General features: G+C 36.8%; 1 protein-coding gene across 3 annotated transcripts in view; it reads right to left on the bottom strand.

The window, feature by feature from the left end:
- The window catches only part of ARHGAP28 (Rho GTPase activating protein 28), a 105496-nt gene that overhangs the window by 37821 nt on the left and 48400 nt on the right, over positions 1–19275 (bottom strand). For 2 of the 3 annotated variants that reach the window (XM_067467463.1, XM_060775072.2), the window contains exon 2: positions 21–223. In XM_067467463.1, the coding sequence (XP_067323564.1) occupies positions 21–223 (203 nt within the window). Of the gene's footprint in view, positions 1–20; positions 224–11683; positions 11852–19275 lie in introns of those variants that run through there. The other variant, XM_060775073.2, reaches the window with a different exon arrangement.

The raw sequence follows: 19275 nt of genomic DNA, 5'->3' as shown, positions 1-19275 counted from the left end.
TTCAAGTATGCATTGCTCACCATCAGGAGGCTTGACTTCTAGCAGGGTTTGTTCATCTGGCCTATCTTCAGTGCTTTCTTTGATATTCTCTACTTCACACCAGAAATCTTCCATGGAAGTGCTGTCAACGGAAGCTTGGGAATTAGAGCGACTGTACACAGGAGGACGCAAGGATTCACTGGAAAGCATTCTGCTAATTCTTTGGCACCGTGGAAGGGATTTTCTGCAAGGAAATAAGTTTTGAACGAAGACTAAACATTTGGTCATTCTCGTCAGCTTTCAAATCTAAATTAGGTAAGGTTTTCCTAGAACAAAATAGCAATTACTGTTGTCATCACAGTCACCACTGCTGTCACCACCACCACCATCATATTTATTTATTTATTTATTTATTTATTTATTTATTTATATCTTGCTTTCCCCCACAAAAACAGAACTCAAATGGTCTACAAATTAAAGCACAGGAGACCCCTACTGGTAATTTTAAGTCTTGTATCAGGCACATGAATAGCTTAGGTCTGGATGGAAAGGAGATTTCAACCCCCTCCCCCCATTTTTTAACAAATTTAACTATTAGCAAATTAATACAACTAGGGCACTGGGAAGAGAGAAAATTGAAATGGGAAAAAAACAGCAATGCGGTCAAGAAAGCTACACAAACACTGCTTTTTTGAGTTTGTTTTGACAAAAAGAATTCCTAGACCACATCCCTTCAATTGTTAACTTGTATTAAAAAGGTGAAATGAAAACTGTTGAAGAGACAACATGGCCATTCTTAGTTACTGGTGTAATAAAAGAAGATTGTAACGAACATGTCTTTTCTGCGTTCTCCTCTAGTCATTTGGATGCTACAAGTCAGTTTTTCCGCATGAGCAACTCCCCATTCCAAACCAACCAACATCAAAATGAAAGATCTTTCAATATTTTCCATAGTTTCATACTCTCTAGTCATGCAGGCCCCAACAATATAGTAATAGGTTTCCTATGTAAAATATTTGAATGTTCCCTTTCCAAAAGAGTTAATTATAATAAAGTCCCCCTGGGATGTAATTGTTGACAATAATGCTTAGGAGAATAGAAGGGTGAGTCTGCAAGACATAAACAGAGTTCTACATGATAGAGTGACTTCCAGGGTCCTCAGTCATGGGGTCACCTGAAGCTGACATTCACTTGATGACAGTTAACATCAAATGTTGGAATAAACAAATTACATCTTAAGATTTCAAAGCTTAACATGTGATGAAGGCCTGTTCATCTATCCTCTCTGAGTATTCAAGTGGTGAGGAAACAAAGTTGCTTCCTTTGCTTTCCTTGCAGTCTACTGCTGTTAGTAGCCCAGATCATGTCAAAAAGGATAGGGTGAAGTGACAGGAAGCACAGATATAATAGAAGGGGGCCAATCGATACTTAGAACTTGGAGATCAACTGGAAAAGTTATGGCTATAAACCTGCCTGAATTTGAAATAATATTGGCCATTAGGATTTTCCTATAGGAGGCTCCTTTTTAAGGTACCACAAATAAAGGATTCACAAAAGGAAATGAAATAAATAACTCAGCTTTGTATATGACCTGTGGGAATAAAAGAAAATGTAAAATAACTCTTTCAAGTAGTTTTGTGATTTGCAGATTTATAGCACAGTAATTTCCTTTGCCAAAAGTCCACAGATACAGAAAGAATTTCAAACAAATTAAAATATAGCATTTCAAAACAGGGGAGAGCTTTTATTATGCTATTATTCTTTTTTACAATTGTGTTATTCTATGAAGTAATGTATTTCTTGCTTAAAATGACTGGCTCTGCTATTTCAACTCTTTTTTTCTCCAAGTAATGCAGCTATGGGTTGCTTATTGTTTTAAGAAGGACAAAGCAGAAGCAAGATAATACAAGAAACATCTAAATGATCACCGCTAAAGTGAGAGAATTCCATCTAGTCTGGTTACTAGAAAGACAAAGACAAAACAGGCTTCAGCTCAGAGGGAGCAACTCCCTCAAGTTTTCTAAACTGTTGGGTTCTGGTACTATTATCTGAACAACTGTCGAAAGCACAATTCTTTTAAAAGATCCTTAAAATACACAAACACATGTACACACACAGACACACTGTTGTCTCTTCACATTGTAAGGAATATAGGCACGGGGCCCAGCTCTCTCGACTATACCTAACTCAGGGGACAGTTAAGCAGCTTTTCCATGGGTTTACCCAGATCAACCTGCAGGTCTGATCTAATCTCACACTGATGTAAATAGTCAGTATAAATGTACCCCATCTTATGCATTAAGGAGCTGTGCACATGTGCTGCTTAGAAAATTCAGGTATAAGGGCCAATAAAATGGATTTTAAAATGGGTCAACTAGGCCAAAGAAGGAAACTGTAATTATCCTGCTTACTTGAGAAGAAACACAATGCCCATGAACAACTGCAACCTTGCCATCAGAACTATATAGATATGAGAAGATTACTCAAGAAACAGTTACAAAGCAGATCAAGTAGATTTATCCACTCTGTAATGTGGTAGGGGTCTGTTCTTCTTCTACAATAGTGCTTCCACTGTTGACCTTTGCTGTATCAGACAATAATATATGTAATGTATAGGGCTATATGATATTCTGAATTATACATATTTTTGTGAGGCCTGTTGTCTGTGCCAGAAATTAAGGAGATAGTGGTTGTAACAGCATGAAAATGGTGATGAAGAATATGATTCTAGTCTAACAAACAAATCAATAGGCCAAATACAACCACAGACGGCAATCAGAAAAAACCCCGTCCCAGTGGGTATGACAATTGTGCTCCACCATTAAGTGTCATAATACTCTCAGTCTTCAAGCTATCTAAACATGCTGTTTTTGAGCAACACTTGTGAATGCTTCCTGTATGAAGAATAAAATTGTTTGCTGTTTATTAGTCACTGTCAAGCAATTCAAACATTCCCTCCCTCCCAGAGGGAAGAACATCAGCAGTGATCCTTGCTCTCCACAAGCTCCACACCCTAAGTCTTTCCTTACATCATCAAGCCCCAAGTGACAGCACAACTCACCCTATTAAGAAGAAAGGGATTATGATTTCAACAATAGGCTATTCTTTTTATTTATTGTCAAAGGCTTTCATGGCTGGAATTACTGGGTTGTTGTAGGTTTTTCTCTCCTGATGTTTCGCCTGCATCTGTGGCAAGCATCCTCAGAGACTATGAGGTTTGTTGGAAACTAGGAAAATTGGGTTTATATATCTGTGGAAGGTCCAGGGTAGGAGAAAGAACTCTTGTCTGTTGGAGCTAGGTGTGAATGTTTCAATTGGCCACCTTGATCAGCATTTGATTAGCATTTTCTTTTATTGTACTATCAAATAAATACCATAAAAATAGAGTGCATCATGCTTGCAATATTTAATGTGACAAGCAACATTTCACTCACCAATGCAGGTTTATAGACAAAATCATAGCTATGCAAAGCAATAGTTTTGTGATTAAAGACATCAGCAAAACTTCTCAAAATGACAGAAGAAGCACTTGCATTTATTCAAAATAGCAAGATAGAAAGTCTTCCTGGGCTCAACTGTGTATTAATGGCACTGGTTAGATTCTAGAAATAGATAATTTCCACCCACTCTTCAACAACAACAACAACAACAACAACAACAACAACAACAACAACAGCAACTTTATTCTTATATCCCGCTTCCATCTCCCCAAAGGGACTCAGGACCAAGCACAATATAAACAAAGGTTGCAAAGTAACACAATAAAACATATAACAGTCAACTATATTAAAACCAATAAAATGTAAGACATCAAAAAACATAAACCAAACAACAAAGAGCCAAAAGCCAAGAAAAGTGGGCATGTGCAGATTTGAGACTAACAGGGCTGGACAAGGGCTTGTGCAAACGCAAACTGTAGGTCCGGGGCTGGGAATAAAGTGATGGAGATCCAACCAAAAGATTAAGGCTAGACAGATTTGATCAGTAGCTAAACCATTATTCAAAGGCACATTGGATCATCCAAGTCTTCAGGTCACTGGTTATGCTGGCTAGGGCTGATAGGAGCTGCGGTGTGACAACATTTCAAGGACTACAATGTTCATTCCTGCATCCTATCTATCTATCTATCTATCTATCTATCTATCTATCTATCTATCTGCATTTTACTGCTTTCAATGAAAGTCACTTCAGCTTAATAGTCCTAAAGTTGAAGTCCAGGGAAGCTTTATGATTACTTTGATTTTGCATTCCTTGCAGTATACAGAAAGGTATTGGCATAAAATTTAGTGATCTATCTATGTAGCCCCACTACTTCCCTTTTGCGGTGGCAATGAAAATAGAAATTGTACTGCCCAATTAAATTGTGTTAGCAAGTTTCACATGTTTTAAATCTCTACATAGCAGAAGCAACAAATGTATCCAAATTAATTACTCTTTTTGCCACAAATAATATACCCAAAAGATTTCTTTTTAAAAAAAAGCCAATTACAGACTTACCCACCATGTCTTTTTTCTTTACTGTTAGTATACTAATTCAAATATCTGGCTGCCGCTTTTTTTAAAAAAAAACAACTGCTGTGAACATGATCACAAGTCAAATTCAATTATAAATCAAGCCATCATGAAACTTCTGGTCTGGGTCATAAATATTTCATACAATACAGCCAAAGATGAAAACAAATAGAAATATGATGTCTGGGTTGAATAATTGAAGGCAATAAGAACTCCACCCAGTGAAAATCCAACAGCAGTTGCCACACTCCACCCAATATAAAACCACCAATTCTATTCAATTGTCTTTTGCTATGTGTTTAGTGCATGTCCAGGGCATGAAATTGCCTTCAACGGTCCTGATGTAAGTTTGATTTAAATCCTGCAAGAAAACCGCAAAATAGCAATACTCTGGACAATCATCTTGCCTACATGAGGTGAGGTACTGATGAGCTTCAAGCAGCATGGTGTTTTCCTTTAGGCATTTGTTATTTTTGTTGCTGGACCATGCACATTTTTAACATATCTCTGAAGAAAAGCATAATTCATCTCTAAAAGTCAATCATACAATTTTATTGGGAAACAATCAGCATTTCATATCCACAGATCCCACATCAACAGATTCAACAGCCCATGGCTTGAAAAAATTTTTAAAAGCTAAAAAGGAAACTGATTTTGCCATTTTATAGAAGGAACACCATTTTACTATGCCATTTTATATCACAGGACCAAGCATCCATGCACATCCACAATCCCCTGTGCATACCAAGGCCCCCTGTATAGTCCTTATCAGTCTAATAAACAGTTGCCATTAAAGGTCCTTTTGTGTCAAATAAATCATACTGAACTAGTTTGGTGACACTTAATCATTGCCTGAATAATGATAACAGAATGTCTGTGCTTTCTATTCAATTAAATAATGTGAAGAGTCCTTAAAACAGAAGAGCAGCAACAAAACTACACTGTGCTTAGCAGACACATTTAATTCTCATCTAAAAGGAGAGCTGACTGAACATTGTTCTTATTTAGATAGGAGTGGCTCATTATATTGAGGCATCAACAATAAAGCTGATGAAAAAGCACAATAATTAGTCTGGACAGATACTGAAAGGAAAAACTATAATGTAAAGAGGGCATACAAAATATTCTGGTGCCAACTGCTTATACCTACACAATTGGCAAACTCTGGTAAAATAGAATTATTTTGAACAGAAGCTGTTTGCTTCTAGGAGGCAGGACTGCATCTTCAAACCATCATCAGGCCTCCCATGGCCATCCATAAAAGTCCCACTGCAATCCCTATTCAGCACATGATGATACAGAATGGTCCATTTAAGCTAGTATTATTTATCTACACTGATTGATATGAAATCTACAGCAGCAGTTTCCCCCCACAAACGTTTTAAACTAAGCTAAATTCTGAGTACTGAATCTAGAAATGTGTATATACAAGCATAAAAGCTATCATTTGCTTTACTAGACTGCTATCATCCAATATCTCTGATTTTAACATACCTTAAATTCTATTTACTTTCATTTCATTTAACAGTGTTTCTGTAACAACTTGTTCTCAGAGATAATAAAGTTATACATTTCTTCTGAGTTATATGAATTACAATAACTAAGAAAGAAAGAAATACCATCCCCCACCTCCCAACCACCTTAACTGGTCCTCTGTTACCTTATAACTAGATATTTTATTCATAAGTTTCCAGGACCACATCGCTTTCATTGCCATGTTGGTGATATCCTTAGAGACTGTCAAAACATTAATGGCTGTTAATGCATGGCATATTGTTGTATTGACCTTAAATTGTCAGGTTTTCCAAAGAATAATGTGGGACAGTCAGACTTGCATTAACTTCTGCTATTTAAGAGCAGATTACTGCTTCATCATCCAAAGTTTATCTGAGGTAGAAAAATATGGGAAAATTTTTCTTTTTCCATAAAAATGGGAGAAATGCCTACACAGGAAACAAAGTGAGCTGCCCAAAGGGTACCTCACAATTTGAGGTTTTTGGATTTCAGAAGGAAAGGGAGACTCCTCCTTAGTGGCCAGGACATCTTCAGAACAGATTAAACATGTGAGTTAGACCTATATAAGGCCCATATAGGACTTCTCACAAGACAGAATTGTGTGAAATTACCAGAATTCTATGCTCATGGGACTCCAGAATTGTCATGAAAAAAACTCTATTTTGAGATGAGCGTCATATAATCAGCATGGTCCAACTTAGATGTCCAAACGCATCTCCCCTTATGAGCCAACTAGAACTTTAAGATCTTCTGGGGATGTTCTGCTCTCAGTCACACCCTCTACACAAGCACGATTGGTGGGGTCGAGAGACAGGGTCTTTTAGTGGCAGCCCCATGGCTGTGGAACTCCCTTCCCAGTGACATCAGGCAAGACCCATCCCTTCTGGTCTTCAGTAAAAAGCTGAAGATCTGGCTCTGTACACAGGCGTTTGTAGAGTAAGACATTATGGATTTCAACACAGTCTGAACAAGGATTATGTCCCCAAATTTTGTTTCATACACACAATTATTAACAATATTGTGTATAAAATTAATTTCAGGCCATGAGTATAAGCATTTATGAAATTTAAATGAATTTCGGATTTAGATTTGGGTCTCATCCTCAATATATTCCACTATGCACATATATGCATCTATAGATATTCCAACATCCCAAAAAATCCAAAAAACTTTGGATAAGGAATGCTCAACCTGTACTAGATCTTTGGATTCTCTAGTTAATAACTGGAATATAAGAAAAGTTTTCATGCATATATTGACCAACAAAGCTGCCATACGAAAAATGGGTCATACTACACTCTTGTGAAACAGTGGTGTTAGTTCCTTTGTATCAGGATCTACTGGACATGTCTGCAAAAGGTATTATTATCTTCAGTACACACTCAGCAGTATTTCTGACTTGTGTGACTGCTTTAATGATTTATATGCACTCTATAATGGAGTGTTGCTACACACAGGGAAAAAACAGAAATAGTACCTGAATAGGCACTATGTTTAATCAGGAATGTGGCTATTGGCAAGTTTTTGCCAGCAACTCACACAAGACTGTACAAATTATTTATAACATGTACAAGATACAGTTGCTACTGCAAACCGAAGACACATGGAAGTAGCGAAATCTTAAATAATTCAATAAGTAAAGGTAAATATATATATAAAAAGAAAGAACCCCTCAGATCCTATCTATATTGCTGATTTATTTCTAATTCATTTTGGCTCTTAAATCACTTAGTAAGTGATGGAAAACGTGTGGAAAAACCAAGTAAAAGTAACTGAATAATAGAAAACTCAAATTGGGTTTCTTGTATTATTAAAAAATGAATTTATTTCTGTGACCAAATTGCTCAAGCACATTCATCATAGGCAATCACTTATGGCCGAGTATGATTGACTTCCAAAAGGAGGGTCTTTTGTTTGTTTTGCCTGATACACACCTGTGCATAGATTTGTTTTATGTGCGGTCATCAGTGCACAGTGACCAACAAACAATCTTCATAGAAAGAGGTTCTAATCCAACTGATACCACTATGATTGATGGCCACTTATCTGTTGCAGCCTTCACCTGTCTTCACAGCCATTGTAAAAATATAATATATATAAAAATACTGAAAATATAAAATAGAATGTAGGCTATAATGTACATTTTGTATAAGCACTTATTACAGATAAGGAAGAAACAATTCTGAGACAATTACAATAACTCTCATAAGAAACTCTGAAATCAGAAAATGTTGCATGCAGGTGAACATTAACTGCTTGTTTCTAAGGGATTGTCTACACTGGCTTAATAACCTGTACTCACTGTGCATTCAATTCTGTTGTCTCCATGACATTCTGCCACTTCCAGTGGTTATTATGAGGTACACCGGGTTAATAACTGGAATTGGCTAAGGTTGCCTTAATTAATTAATTAATTAATTAACTAACTAACTTTATTTCTACCCTGCCCATATCAGCCCAAAGTTGACTTATCAGTTTTGAATCTGTTGTACACTTTTTTCACTGAGCAAATTGGGTCTTTGGACTGTAATAAAGACTGATGATGATGATAAACATTTTGGAATTTGGAATTTTAATCATGAAGAAAATAAAATATTTAAATTTCTTCATCGAGAACCTTGTCAGGATGTGTTCCTGTTCAGACTTAGGCTCCTTCCACACAACTGAATAAAATCCCACACTATCTACTTTGAACTGGAATATATGGCAGTGTGAACCCAGATGACCCAGTTCAAAGCAGATATTGTGGGATTTTCTGCCTTGATATTCTGTGTTATATAGCTGTGTGGAATGGTCCTTAGAGAGAAGATACTAAATGTTTCTGCTGTGAAGATAAAATCCCCTTGTTTGTGTGAAAGTTGGCCCTTTAGTCACTGTTCAATGTAGAATCTGGCTCCTGTTAAGAATCAACTTCTCAGGATGATGGCATATTTCTTGGGTGCGACAAACATCTGCTAGGAATTGCATGACAGAACACATGCAAATGTTCAAACCCAAAAAAGCTGGTAAAACTAAGATTTTATTATCTTCACAGCATTTTCCCTTGTGGCTTGATAAATCTTATGAGTCATCTAAGGGATTATGTTCTGTGAATAATTTCCCATATTTCAAAGATTCTGTCACTACTCCCTCCTTTCTAACACTAGAAGAATGTAAGCACACTAAGTGGGCTGAAATGCTATCTTCCCCTTGTGCTTACCAAATGATCTAGCCTTCTTTTCACTTACAATGCATTTTTACAGCCCCTTCCTATTGAGAGGCAAGTTAATAAAGGCTATCATTTATGGCAGAGACTAGATTTAAGTGGAAGCAGTTAGCATCTTCCTATATAGATATAAGCCTGTCTACTAAAATATCATTGGGAAGCCTGGCTTGTGAAATGCTTTAAATCAGGTTGAGCAAATGGAAGCAGAAGACTGCATTTTTACAGTCTTCTGTCAGCCTCCAACTCCCTGAGCAACAATGAATTTTTTTTGGATGAAAATTACCTTGAATTAGTCAAACAAAATGTTGGCATCCATTCAGTGTTGGATTTCCTCAACAACAACATCTGACAAAAGTGTCTGGATGTGTAGATCATAAGTCAACCAATTGGGGTGGGGGGGGGGGCATATTACCATATATTCTACTTTTGTTCTTTCCTGTATTGAGTACACTTCACATGAGATAATATAACTACTACATATGTTGAGAGCCATTCCTAAGCAGTAAATGTATGCATAATGCAGCTTTGATCTCCCAAAAACTACATAACTGAAGGCTATTTTTTTAAAAAAAAAATCACAAAACTTTAGTAGCACAATTGTGTATAAAAAGTATGTGTTAAAGCATACTTCTCACGTATTGATTCACTGGGTTTCCTACAATTTCACAAAAGGGTTGTATACTGCTACTCAATGTGGTGGTCACTGAACCAGTGCTGATCTACAATCCATTGGCTACCAGTCATAGAAAAAAATAGTGATAGTAAATGGACACAAATACAATACTGGTTCCTGACACAAGGGGAGGGGGATCTTGCTCATTCCTCAACATCAGATTTACTGAGAACAATCTGTATAGATCAAGATAGTGGCTGGGCTTGCATGTTATGATAAACCAGAGCTCTTATGAATGCAGCTATGGCATCTGATCACAAATGTTATGGATCAGCATTGTCTTCAACAGATCCTGCATCTCTAAGACAGGCAAACAAACCACCATCACTGCAGTACTGATTCTCTGTTATGAACTTTGTTGGGCTTGCTATGTTATCCAAATCTCCGATCACCATCTCCCAAAGAAGTTCATTTATTCTCAACTGCCCAATGGAAAATGGAATGTCGGTGGACAATAAAAGAGATATAAAGATGGGCTTAAAGCTAACCTAAACATATGTGGTATAAACACCAAGAACTGGGAAGGCCTGGCACTTGAGCATTGTAACTGGAGATCAGCTGTTACCAATGGATTTCGAAGAGGCATGAACACAGATCAAAAGGAAGAAATGTGCTGAGAGTAAGGCATATCAAGCAAATCCTTGTTGTGACTGCTTCCATCTGGAAATCTATGTCCCCATTGTGAAAGACCATATAGATCCAAAATAGGTCTTCACTGTTACTTACAGACCCACTACCAAGACTTTACCCATGGAAGACAACCATAGTCCGCCACAAGTGATTGCCTATTATGGTGATGATAACCCATCTCTCCCGTAAAACACATGCAGTGTCTTATGGCAAGGACTGTTATGCATGGTATACATATGCTGATACCCTTTTAATATAACAAGAATTAATATTTGAAAGGGAAGAAATAAAATTATAACGTGTCGTGTTTGCTTTTTACAATGAAAATCCGAGTACACTGGCACAAGCTAGTGTAATGCATTCAGCACTGAATTACGACTGTGGTTGTCAATGCCGTGTGCTTTCAAGTAAATATATTTTTTAAAATAATGTTTTGATTAAGTAATGATATTGAACACTGTGTTTTGATACAAACCATAAGAGCATTTGCTAAGATCCACAGATTTTTGCAAGTATTAAAATAATGAGCACTTACGGTATTTTAGCAGAATATTAAGGAGAAACATTTTGTTTGTAATCCTGATAACAGCGTTCAATTACACAAAAAGCTATTGTGACACTATCAGTGTAATCCTTTATGCAGTTACCTACTGAGCAGAACATGACTCTCACTGAAGTAAAACTCTAGGATTGGTTCATAGTGAGAAATAGGATGCTTAATGATTTAAACATTTTTTGAAATAATGTGAAACAGAATTTCTCCACTTCTCTGTCTTCTGCTTCACTTTTAATGTAAACCCCTTATTAATAGATTTCACAAAATAAAGTAAATAATATAAAGTTGCTGAGATTAAGCACTGCCATGTTGATCTACTAGACTTTTGTCAAATTTACTATTATCAATGGAACATCTATTTTAGATCATAATGATTCAAGCTTTTCAGAGAAATAACACATATGCAATCTCACTGAAACATACTCAATTTCAGAATATCCTAATGTCATTTTACAAATCACATTTCTTCTTTTTAAACCTTCCTCAATGCTTAAAAATTCAATAATATACTTTTTTACACTGGTTGTAATTGCATACATTCACTATTTCTTTCTACCCCTCAAGGAAAAGTAGAGAGGAAAATAATGATTGGATACAAATCTGGAAATCTTACCTTTAGTAGACTGAAGTTTTAACAAAGATACTCGAAACAGAAGGGTGAGGAAAATTTGCCATAATTCTGTGGCAATAGCTCCCTTTCAAATCAAACATAAGGAACGTTTTTGGCATGTGCTGAGACAGAATAGAGCGTAGTGCTTCTAGTAATGCAAGGTCCAGAAGAACAAAGAACAAGTGAGTTGTTGCTGGTCCTTGAGGGAAGGGGAGCATAGTAACTATTTAAAGGCTTGGTGCCTTCAGGATAAATGCTTTGACTGTGTTCTCCTGTTTGTGTCAAGACTTAAAACCTTTTATCCACTTCATAAGAAAAGAAATAAAAGCTCCACCAGCTTCTAGTAGCCCTGGAGATTCATAAGGGCCCTCTTGTGAGAGTGAAAGTACAAGAAAAATGATTTGTTTGTTTTCTACCAGAAGGCTATAAGTCACCCTCAATTAACTTTAAAAAAAAAGGCAGCAACATGGATTCTCGGTATCAGTTTCATCCTGTACAGAATACTTATGTACTGCATAATAACTAAAATAGCTCAGGAAGAACATTTGGAAAAACGAACATTTATAATAGTGGGTATTTTTTATGTTTACCATTTAATCAAGTGAATCTTTTAAAATGGGCAAAAGCACTCATGCTAGATCTCTGACACAGATATACAGTACAACACCATATCCATGGGTCCAGTATCTGTAGTTTTATTTGTCTCTAGGAATATTCTAAGTCTCCAGCACGAGAATAATAATAATTTTATTTCTTATCCGCCTCACCTCATGGTTAGAGGCGGGTTACAACATAGTTAAAACACATAATTATTGTAAACATTCTATAAAATATGCATATTAAAATGCATTTTTATAAAACACATTAAAATGCACAGAACAAAGATTAAAACATAAGACACAAGGTTAGTATTCATAATTAAAACTGGCTGGGTTGGTCTGCCAGAAGAGATAGGTCTTCAGATGAGTTTTAAATTCCAACAACTCATTTAGCTGTTGGATCTGTTCCAAGAAGTCATTTCACACTCTTGGTGCGACCATTAAAAAGGTTTTTGGGTGACGGTTGCCAATTGGATTCTGGCTGGTTGGAGTAGTCAACCACCAGAGGATCTAAGTGTGCAGGGCAGATTTTATGGGAGATGGCAATCCTGTAGGTAAGGGAGAAAGGGTGGGAGAAAGGGTCTCATGTAACAGAATCCCCTGCCTGCCTGTCCAGAGCTATAAAGCAGGCATCCTCAAACTATGGCCCTCCAGCTGTTGGGTTTTCAACTCCCAGAATTCTTGACAATTGAACAAGCTCATTAGGGCTTCTGGGAGTTGGAGGCCCAAACAGCTGGAGAGCTGCAGTTTGAGGATGCCTGCTATAAAGAATTTTGGGGCAGGGGAGTGTTATTGGCTGCTCTTCATCAGGGAGCTGAATATTTGAAATAAGATGGCCAACTGGAAGAGCTTTCCATGAAAATTCTCCTAAGGAAAGAAACCCTAGATGACAGAATTATTGTGTTGTATGGGAAGAGAAAGTGATAGCTTTACATACAGTCTGCCTCAGTTTATTTCCAATAGGTGAGAGAAGGGGGAGTTTACCAGTTTTCTGAGTTGAGAGACTGGGTTTCCCACCACCATTTGATGTGTAGGCTAAACAGGAACAAGTGGGAACAGTGAAGAAACCTTCACACCATCCCTGCAAGCTCCTCACTGGCAGCACGAAGATGCTGTTGATGAGGCTGCTCTTGAGCTGAACTCAATGGCTTCTGCTAATGGCACCGATTTGATCCTTTCTCCCTGTCCTGGCGGTTGCAGTAGCTGTGTGTCTGTGGTGTGTATATGTGGGGGCAGGGAGACTATTTGGCTCCAGGAATTGAATCGAGGAAAGCTGTTCTTCATCACCATGCCTCTGGGAAATCCATGCAGAAAGCTTTGTCTTCTGCATGCTTCCCTCATCCCTTGTCTTCTGTTCCTCCTCTTTTTCACCCCTTTCCCTTTCCTCTCCTCTTTCCCTAAGGACTCCACATTGAGGGAGCTGGTGCCCTCTTCACAGTTGTTTTGCTTTTCTTTCTTTTTGAAAGACTTTACTTTCTCACTTTAATGACAAACCTCTTTGGAATACAAGGAAACCCTATAAGGCTGACATAAGTCAGTTTGGAAGATACACAACAACAATCAAGTCACAATAGGAAAAAGGGGTGGGATAAAATTAATCAAGATCATCAATAATAACAAGTAATTTTCTTAGATCAGGGATTCTCAAACTTTTTCTGCTATGGAGCCCTTTTCGATGCAAAAATTTCTTCTGGAGCCCAAGAAATGTCCATATTATATTATATTATATTATATTATTATATTATATTATATTATATTATATTATATTATATTATGTATGTATATCAGGCATGGGCAAACTTTTTGCCGCATTGTGTTATAAAATTTGACATCCAGGGCAGTGGCAGATGGATAAAGAGTGTTTGTGTGAAGTAATTGAAAACACCATGAACAAATTTCTATGCACACTGAACATATCTTGTTTGTAGAGCAAAGGAAGGGAAGGGAAGGGAAGGGAAGGGAAGGGAAGGGAAGGGAAGGGAAGGGAAGGGAAGGGAAGGGAAGGGAAGGGAAGGGAAGGGAAGGGAAGGGAAGGGAGAACAATAATCTCTGCTAGTCTATCAGCCCATCTTACTACCATAGGCCACACAACTAACTAACCCAGACAACTTTGTGAACTCCATTTACAGTTGGCTTCTGTAAATTAATATAGACGTTTGTTCAGATTTTATGTCATTATATACTTTTTGTCTGGCTGTTGGTTTAATTGATGTTAAGTTTAATTCATTGATCTTAGCATTAATTTTATGTTAGGTTTTAATTGCTGTTTTCATATTGGGGTCTTCCTGGGATTTTATGTTACTATTTGTTTGTCTTATGGAGGCACTGAATGTTTGCTGTTGTATGTTGGAATCTACCCTGAGTCCCCTTGGAGAGATAGGGTGGAATATAAATAAAGTTTTATACATTATTATTTTATATAATTTTAACTAACATAAACTTAACAGTATTTTAGTGGAAGACCTCAGAAGTCATCCAGGACAACTCCCTTTGGCCATGCCAGGAAAGCACAATCAAAGCACCCCCAAAGAGATGGCCACCCAGCCTTTGTAATAATAATAATAATAATAATAATAATAATAATAATAATAATAATAATAGCAGAAACCCCAGGGACTATCCAGTCCAACCCCCTTTTGCCATTCAGGAAAAGCACAATCAAAGCACCCCCTGAGTGGTGGGAGGGATATAGGGTTTTGGAAGCAAGGAAGGTGAGGGGGAAAGGATCTGGGCAGCACAGAATGGGAGGGGAAAAGGTTTTTGGTGGCAAGGAGGGGAAGTATTTTGGAGGTGAGGAGGGGGGGGGAGCAGGAAAGAGGAAGGAAAGCTTGGAGGGGGAGGAGGAAGAGAGAGTGAAGCGCGTAGCCCCTCAGTATGCTTTGCGGAGCTCCAAGGGCTCCACAAAGCACTCTTTGAGAACCACTGTCTTAGATCAACATTTATAAACAAATAATGAAATCTATTATTATGCAAACAAGACTTCAATTTATATTTCATTTGCATCTAAGAAAGTGCTAAAATGTCAATAAAATTGATGTTCTGGGTGCTATTTAAAGTGCTCTTAAAAAGCTTTCTCTTTTAACTAAGGAAATATGTCAATGTGTTACTGCCTGGTTCATTATAAAGTTAGTGCTTAACCACTAATCTGTTTAAACATAAAACCAGCCATGCAAGAAAAGAATACTTACAGAGCATGAGAAAAGTGAAGAAAGAATGTGTAATATGTAGTGCCAGTATGTGAATAATACCAATAAAAAGGAATGATCTGAAGGACCAGTTCCCTAGGTTGTTCTTTGTTTGCGGCAGAAGAGTTGCTAATTTTTGTAATCATGAAGAAATGACTTAACTTAGCCTGGAATAAGTGAAATTACATGACTGTAAAAATACCTTGACAAATTAAATGACTTATTGTTAACACTGCCTTTATGATTGTAAAAAAATACCTTGACACATTAAATTACTTATTATTAAAACTGCCTTTAAAAATAATCCAGTTACTGGGTGCTTTATTAGTAGATGTTTAAAGTTTAATTCCAGCATTCCATTATTAAGGCAGTTTTTAAATAAATAAGTCTATGCATAACATTGTATCAGAAATGAAAAACACTCAATTATGCAAAAAAAAAATCTTGCATTGGTGTGAGCTCTTCATAAAGACAAATGTATGCATCATGTAATTTATGACTTTCAACCCGGAATGGTCTCTTGTCCTTTTGACAACACCATATTGTGTGTGATGTACTCACCTTTGTCTTTGTGATGGGCACACAATCCAAAATACAGGAATTTTGGACATTCTGTTCCATTTGTATAAAAGAAAAGACTTCACAAACCTCAAATTGAGAGCATTACTTACAAGAAGCGACAAACTTTCCAACCTTCAAGTAAAATGCATGCTATATTAGGGATACTGTCAATTTTAGTTTTCTACGGCATTGCCTACCCAAAGTATTCTAGAAGGTCACTTGTCCCACTTGAATGTTTATAATGTTTTCAGTTTTTAAAAACTTAAACTTAAAATATCCCACACACTCAATATTGGGGGGAGAGATCAATTTTTGTATATTTTTTCCTCCAGGCTGCCTTAGGGTTGAAAGTGACCTTTGTTTATAAATGAGTGTTAAATTCAAATTTCAATCCACCGTATTCTTAGAGAAAGATCTTTCTTAGGCTCCAAATAGTCCAGAGAAGTTCAAAATCTTACACCATTGGAATAATATAATCTCTCACCAATTTGTTTAAGTTTTTTTTAATGGGGTAAATCTGAGAATCTTAGGAGGCACAAAAATGCCCATGGATCATACTTTCGTCACACTTTTTGATAGGATTTTTATTGGTAAGTTGCACTATTTATATATTTATTGCTATATGCATATTACAAATTTCTTGAGAATGTCTTTTAGTAAAAAGGCAGAAACTACCGGAATCACCGGTCAAACAAAATGAATGGGAAGTGACTATGAAATACCTAGAGAAGTTATTACAGAATAATCTCCAAATTTCTGAAACCATCTAAGCTCAATATCTTATGAGCACCCAATATCAGACTTCCCTACCATCCTGAATCAGATGTCTAAACTCTGAATTGATAGTAAAGACCTGGATTCCAATTTCTTCTGGTTATACAGTAAAATTATTTGATCATATAACCAAGAAATTATGTTTTTTTATTTCAACAACTATTTTAATTTTCCCCCGGTGGCACAAAGTGTGCTGAACTGCTGAACTTGCTGACCAAAAGGTCAAAGGTTCAAATCCGGGAAGTGTGGTGAGCTCCCGCTGTTAGCCCCGTCTAATCATCATCATCATCATCATCATCATCATCATCATCATTTAATTACTTATTAATCGTCCTCCATCCAAGATGCTCTAGGTGATTTACAAGCTAAAATGGTAAAGGATAAAAATACATACATACAGATATTGATAAAATTAACAAAGATCAAAAGCTCTAGTAAAAAGCCAGGTCTTAAGGGCTAGGGTAAAAGGCCCTACTTCACGAATGGCTCTCATGTAGGGCGGCAAGGAATTCCACAAGGCAGGGCAGAAATAGATAAAACTCTGCGTCTGGTCCTTTCCAAGTGCACTTCTCTAGGACGCGGTATATAAAGTAAGTCATGTTGGGATGGTCGTTGCGACCTCCGATAATGCCAACCTAGCAGTTAGAAAAACATGCTAATATGAGCAGATCAATAGGCACCATTTCAACAGGAAGGTAACAGTGCTCCATGTAGTCATGCTGGCCACATAACCATGGAGGCGCCTACGGACAACCCTAAAACATTTACCTTTACTATTTTCATTCCTTCAAGAGACTACCATCTTCAACATGAAATGTTTATTATACGTAGTCTTTGCAATCCATGTTTTTTCTGATCTATAGAACATATGGTAGATTCTAAGCAAATCAATGATCATATATATGTTTCTCCTTTCATCCTGCTACTCCAGTTTTGCTTACAGTGGCTTACCTACCATCTTAACAGCTGTCTCTGCAACTGGTTACTTCCTCTGATTTTCCTTCCTTCCTTTATTGATTCTTCTTTTCAATACTTCTCAATATTTGATGGCTGGTTATGCTCACAACAGTATGATTTCAGAATAAATAATACTTGCCATTATTGTTTATTCCCGAATCTTAAAGTTTTCTAGTTTTGTTTACATTCATTCAGTCTCTATTTGGATCTTTTCTAACTTCTATTTTATATCTGTTTCCATGAACTTTTTTCTTGGCAATTTTTATACTCAGCAACGGATAGTCTTTACATTATCAACAATATGGACTCAAAGTTTTATAACTCTGTTATGGTTCTTCTGAGCTACTTGAAACAACAGTGGAATATATATATATATATATATATATGATAGGATCTAGTATGCTAATTTTATCCTCCTGACTTTTAAAGTTGGGGGAGGGGGCAGGTTCTTTTTCCATTACAGCCATGCAATAAACTCATAGGTACATCTTGTATTCAGAAGTATCATTCCTAAGTCATTACCTTTGTCCTGAGAGCAATTCACCTTTTATTGCAGTACTAGCTGCTAAAAATTTAAAGCCCACTTTATCTAAAGCTAAAGACAGACATGAAAAAACTCTGGAACTGAAATAATCTTTACTATGTATGTATAAACAGTTCTAGCATTGCTGTATTTGTAACCTGACACCAAATGACAAAAGATGATCAGGACAATAGGTCATAAACAGTGAACTGCAGGCTTTGGTGGATTCTGAAAGGTTCTAAGTAAACTTCAAAAGGACATTCTGTCAAAAGCAGGAATTTGCATGCACACAATCAATTATTCCAAAATTTCAATTCGCTTTTATTAAATGTGTCCAAGGTTCACCAAGACAACTCGCTGATAAAAGAGGCTACATCTTATTATCAGGAAAAAGCATTAAAAAAACCAATGAATACCCCTATTCCAATAGTAATTTTGAGTCAGAATCTACAAATAAGAAGATATGAATCCAAAATCTAAAAAGCCAATTGGTACACTTCAACTTGATGCACCATGTTGTAATCCTTTACAACATGTCATCCAAACAGCTCATGCTGCCCTGAGAGGTTTATTGTGTGCTGTGTGATTAGTATGGAGACCCAACAAGACTTGCAGCTCCCCCGAAACCAAAATCAAGCATCCACTGTTTTGTTTCCATACTTCACGGCCTTCAATTTAACCTCAGGAAATAGAGGAGGAAACATCTAAGGAATGTGTTGTCGAAGGCTTTCATGGCCGGAATCACTGGGTTGCTGTGAGTTTTCTGAGCTGTATGGCCATGTTCCAGAAGCCATGTTTCAACCACATCTATGGCAGGCTTCCGCAGAGGTTATGAGGTCTGTTGGAAACTAGGCAAGTGAGGTTTATATATCTGTGGAATGTCCAGAGTGGGAGAAAGAATTCTTGTCTGCTGGAGGCAAGTGTGAATGTTGCAATTGGCCACCTTGATTATTTATTTATTTATTTATTTATTTATTTATTTATTTATTTATTTAT

This window comes from Anolis sagrei, chromosome 4 (assembly GCF_037176765.1).
Source record: "Anolis sagrei isolate rAnoSag1 chromosome 4, rAnoSag1.mat, whole genome shotgun sequence".
NCBI classification, from domain to species: Eukaryota; Metazoa; Chordata; class Lepidosauria; order Squamata; family Dactyloidae; genus Anolis; species Anolis sagrei.
This window is presented reverse-complemented; position numbering and strand designations above follow the sequence as displayed.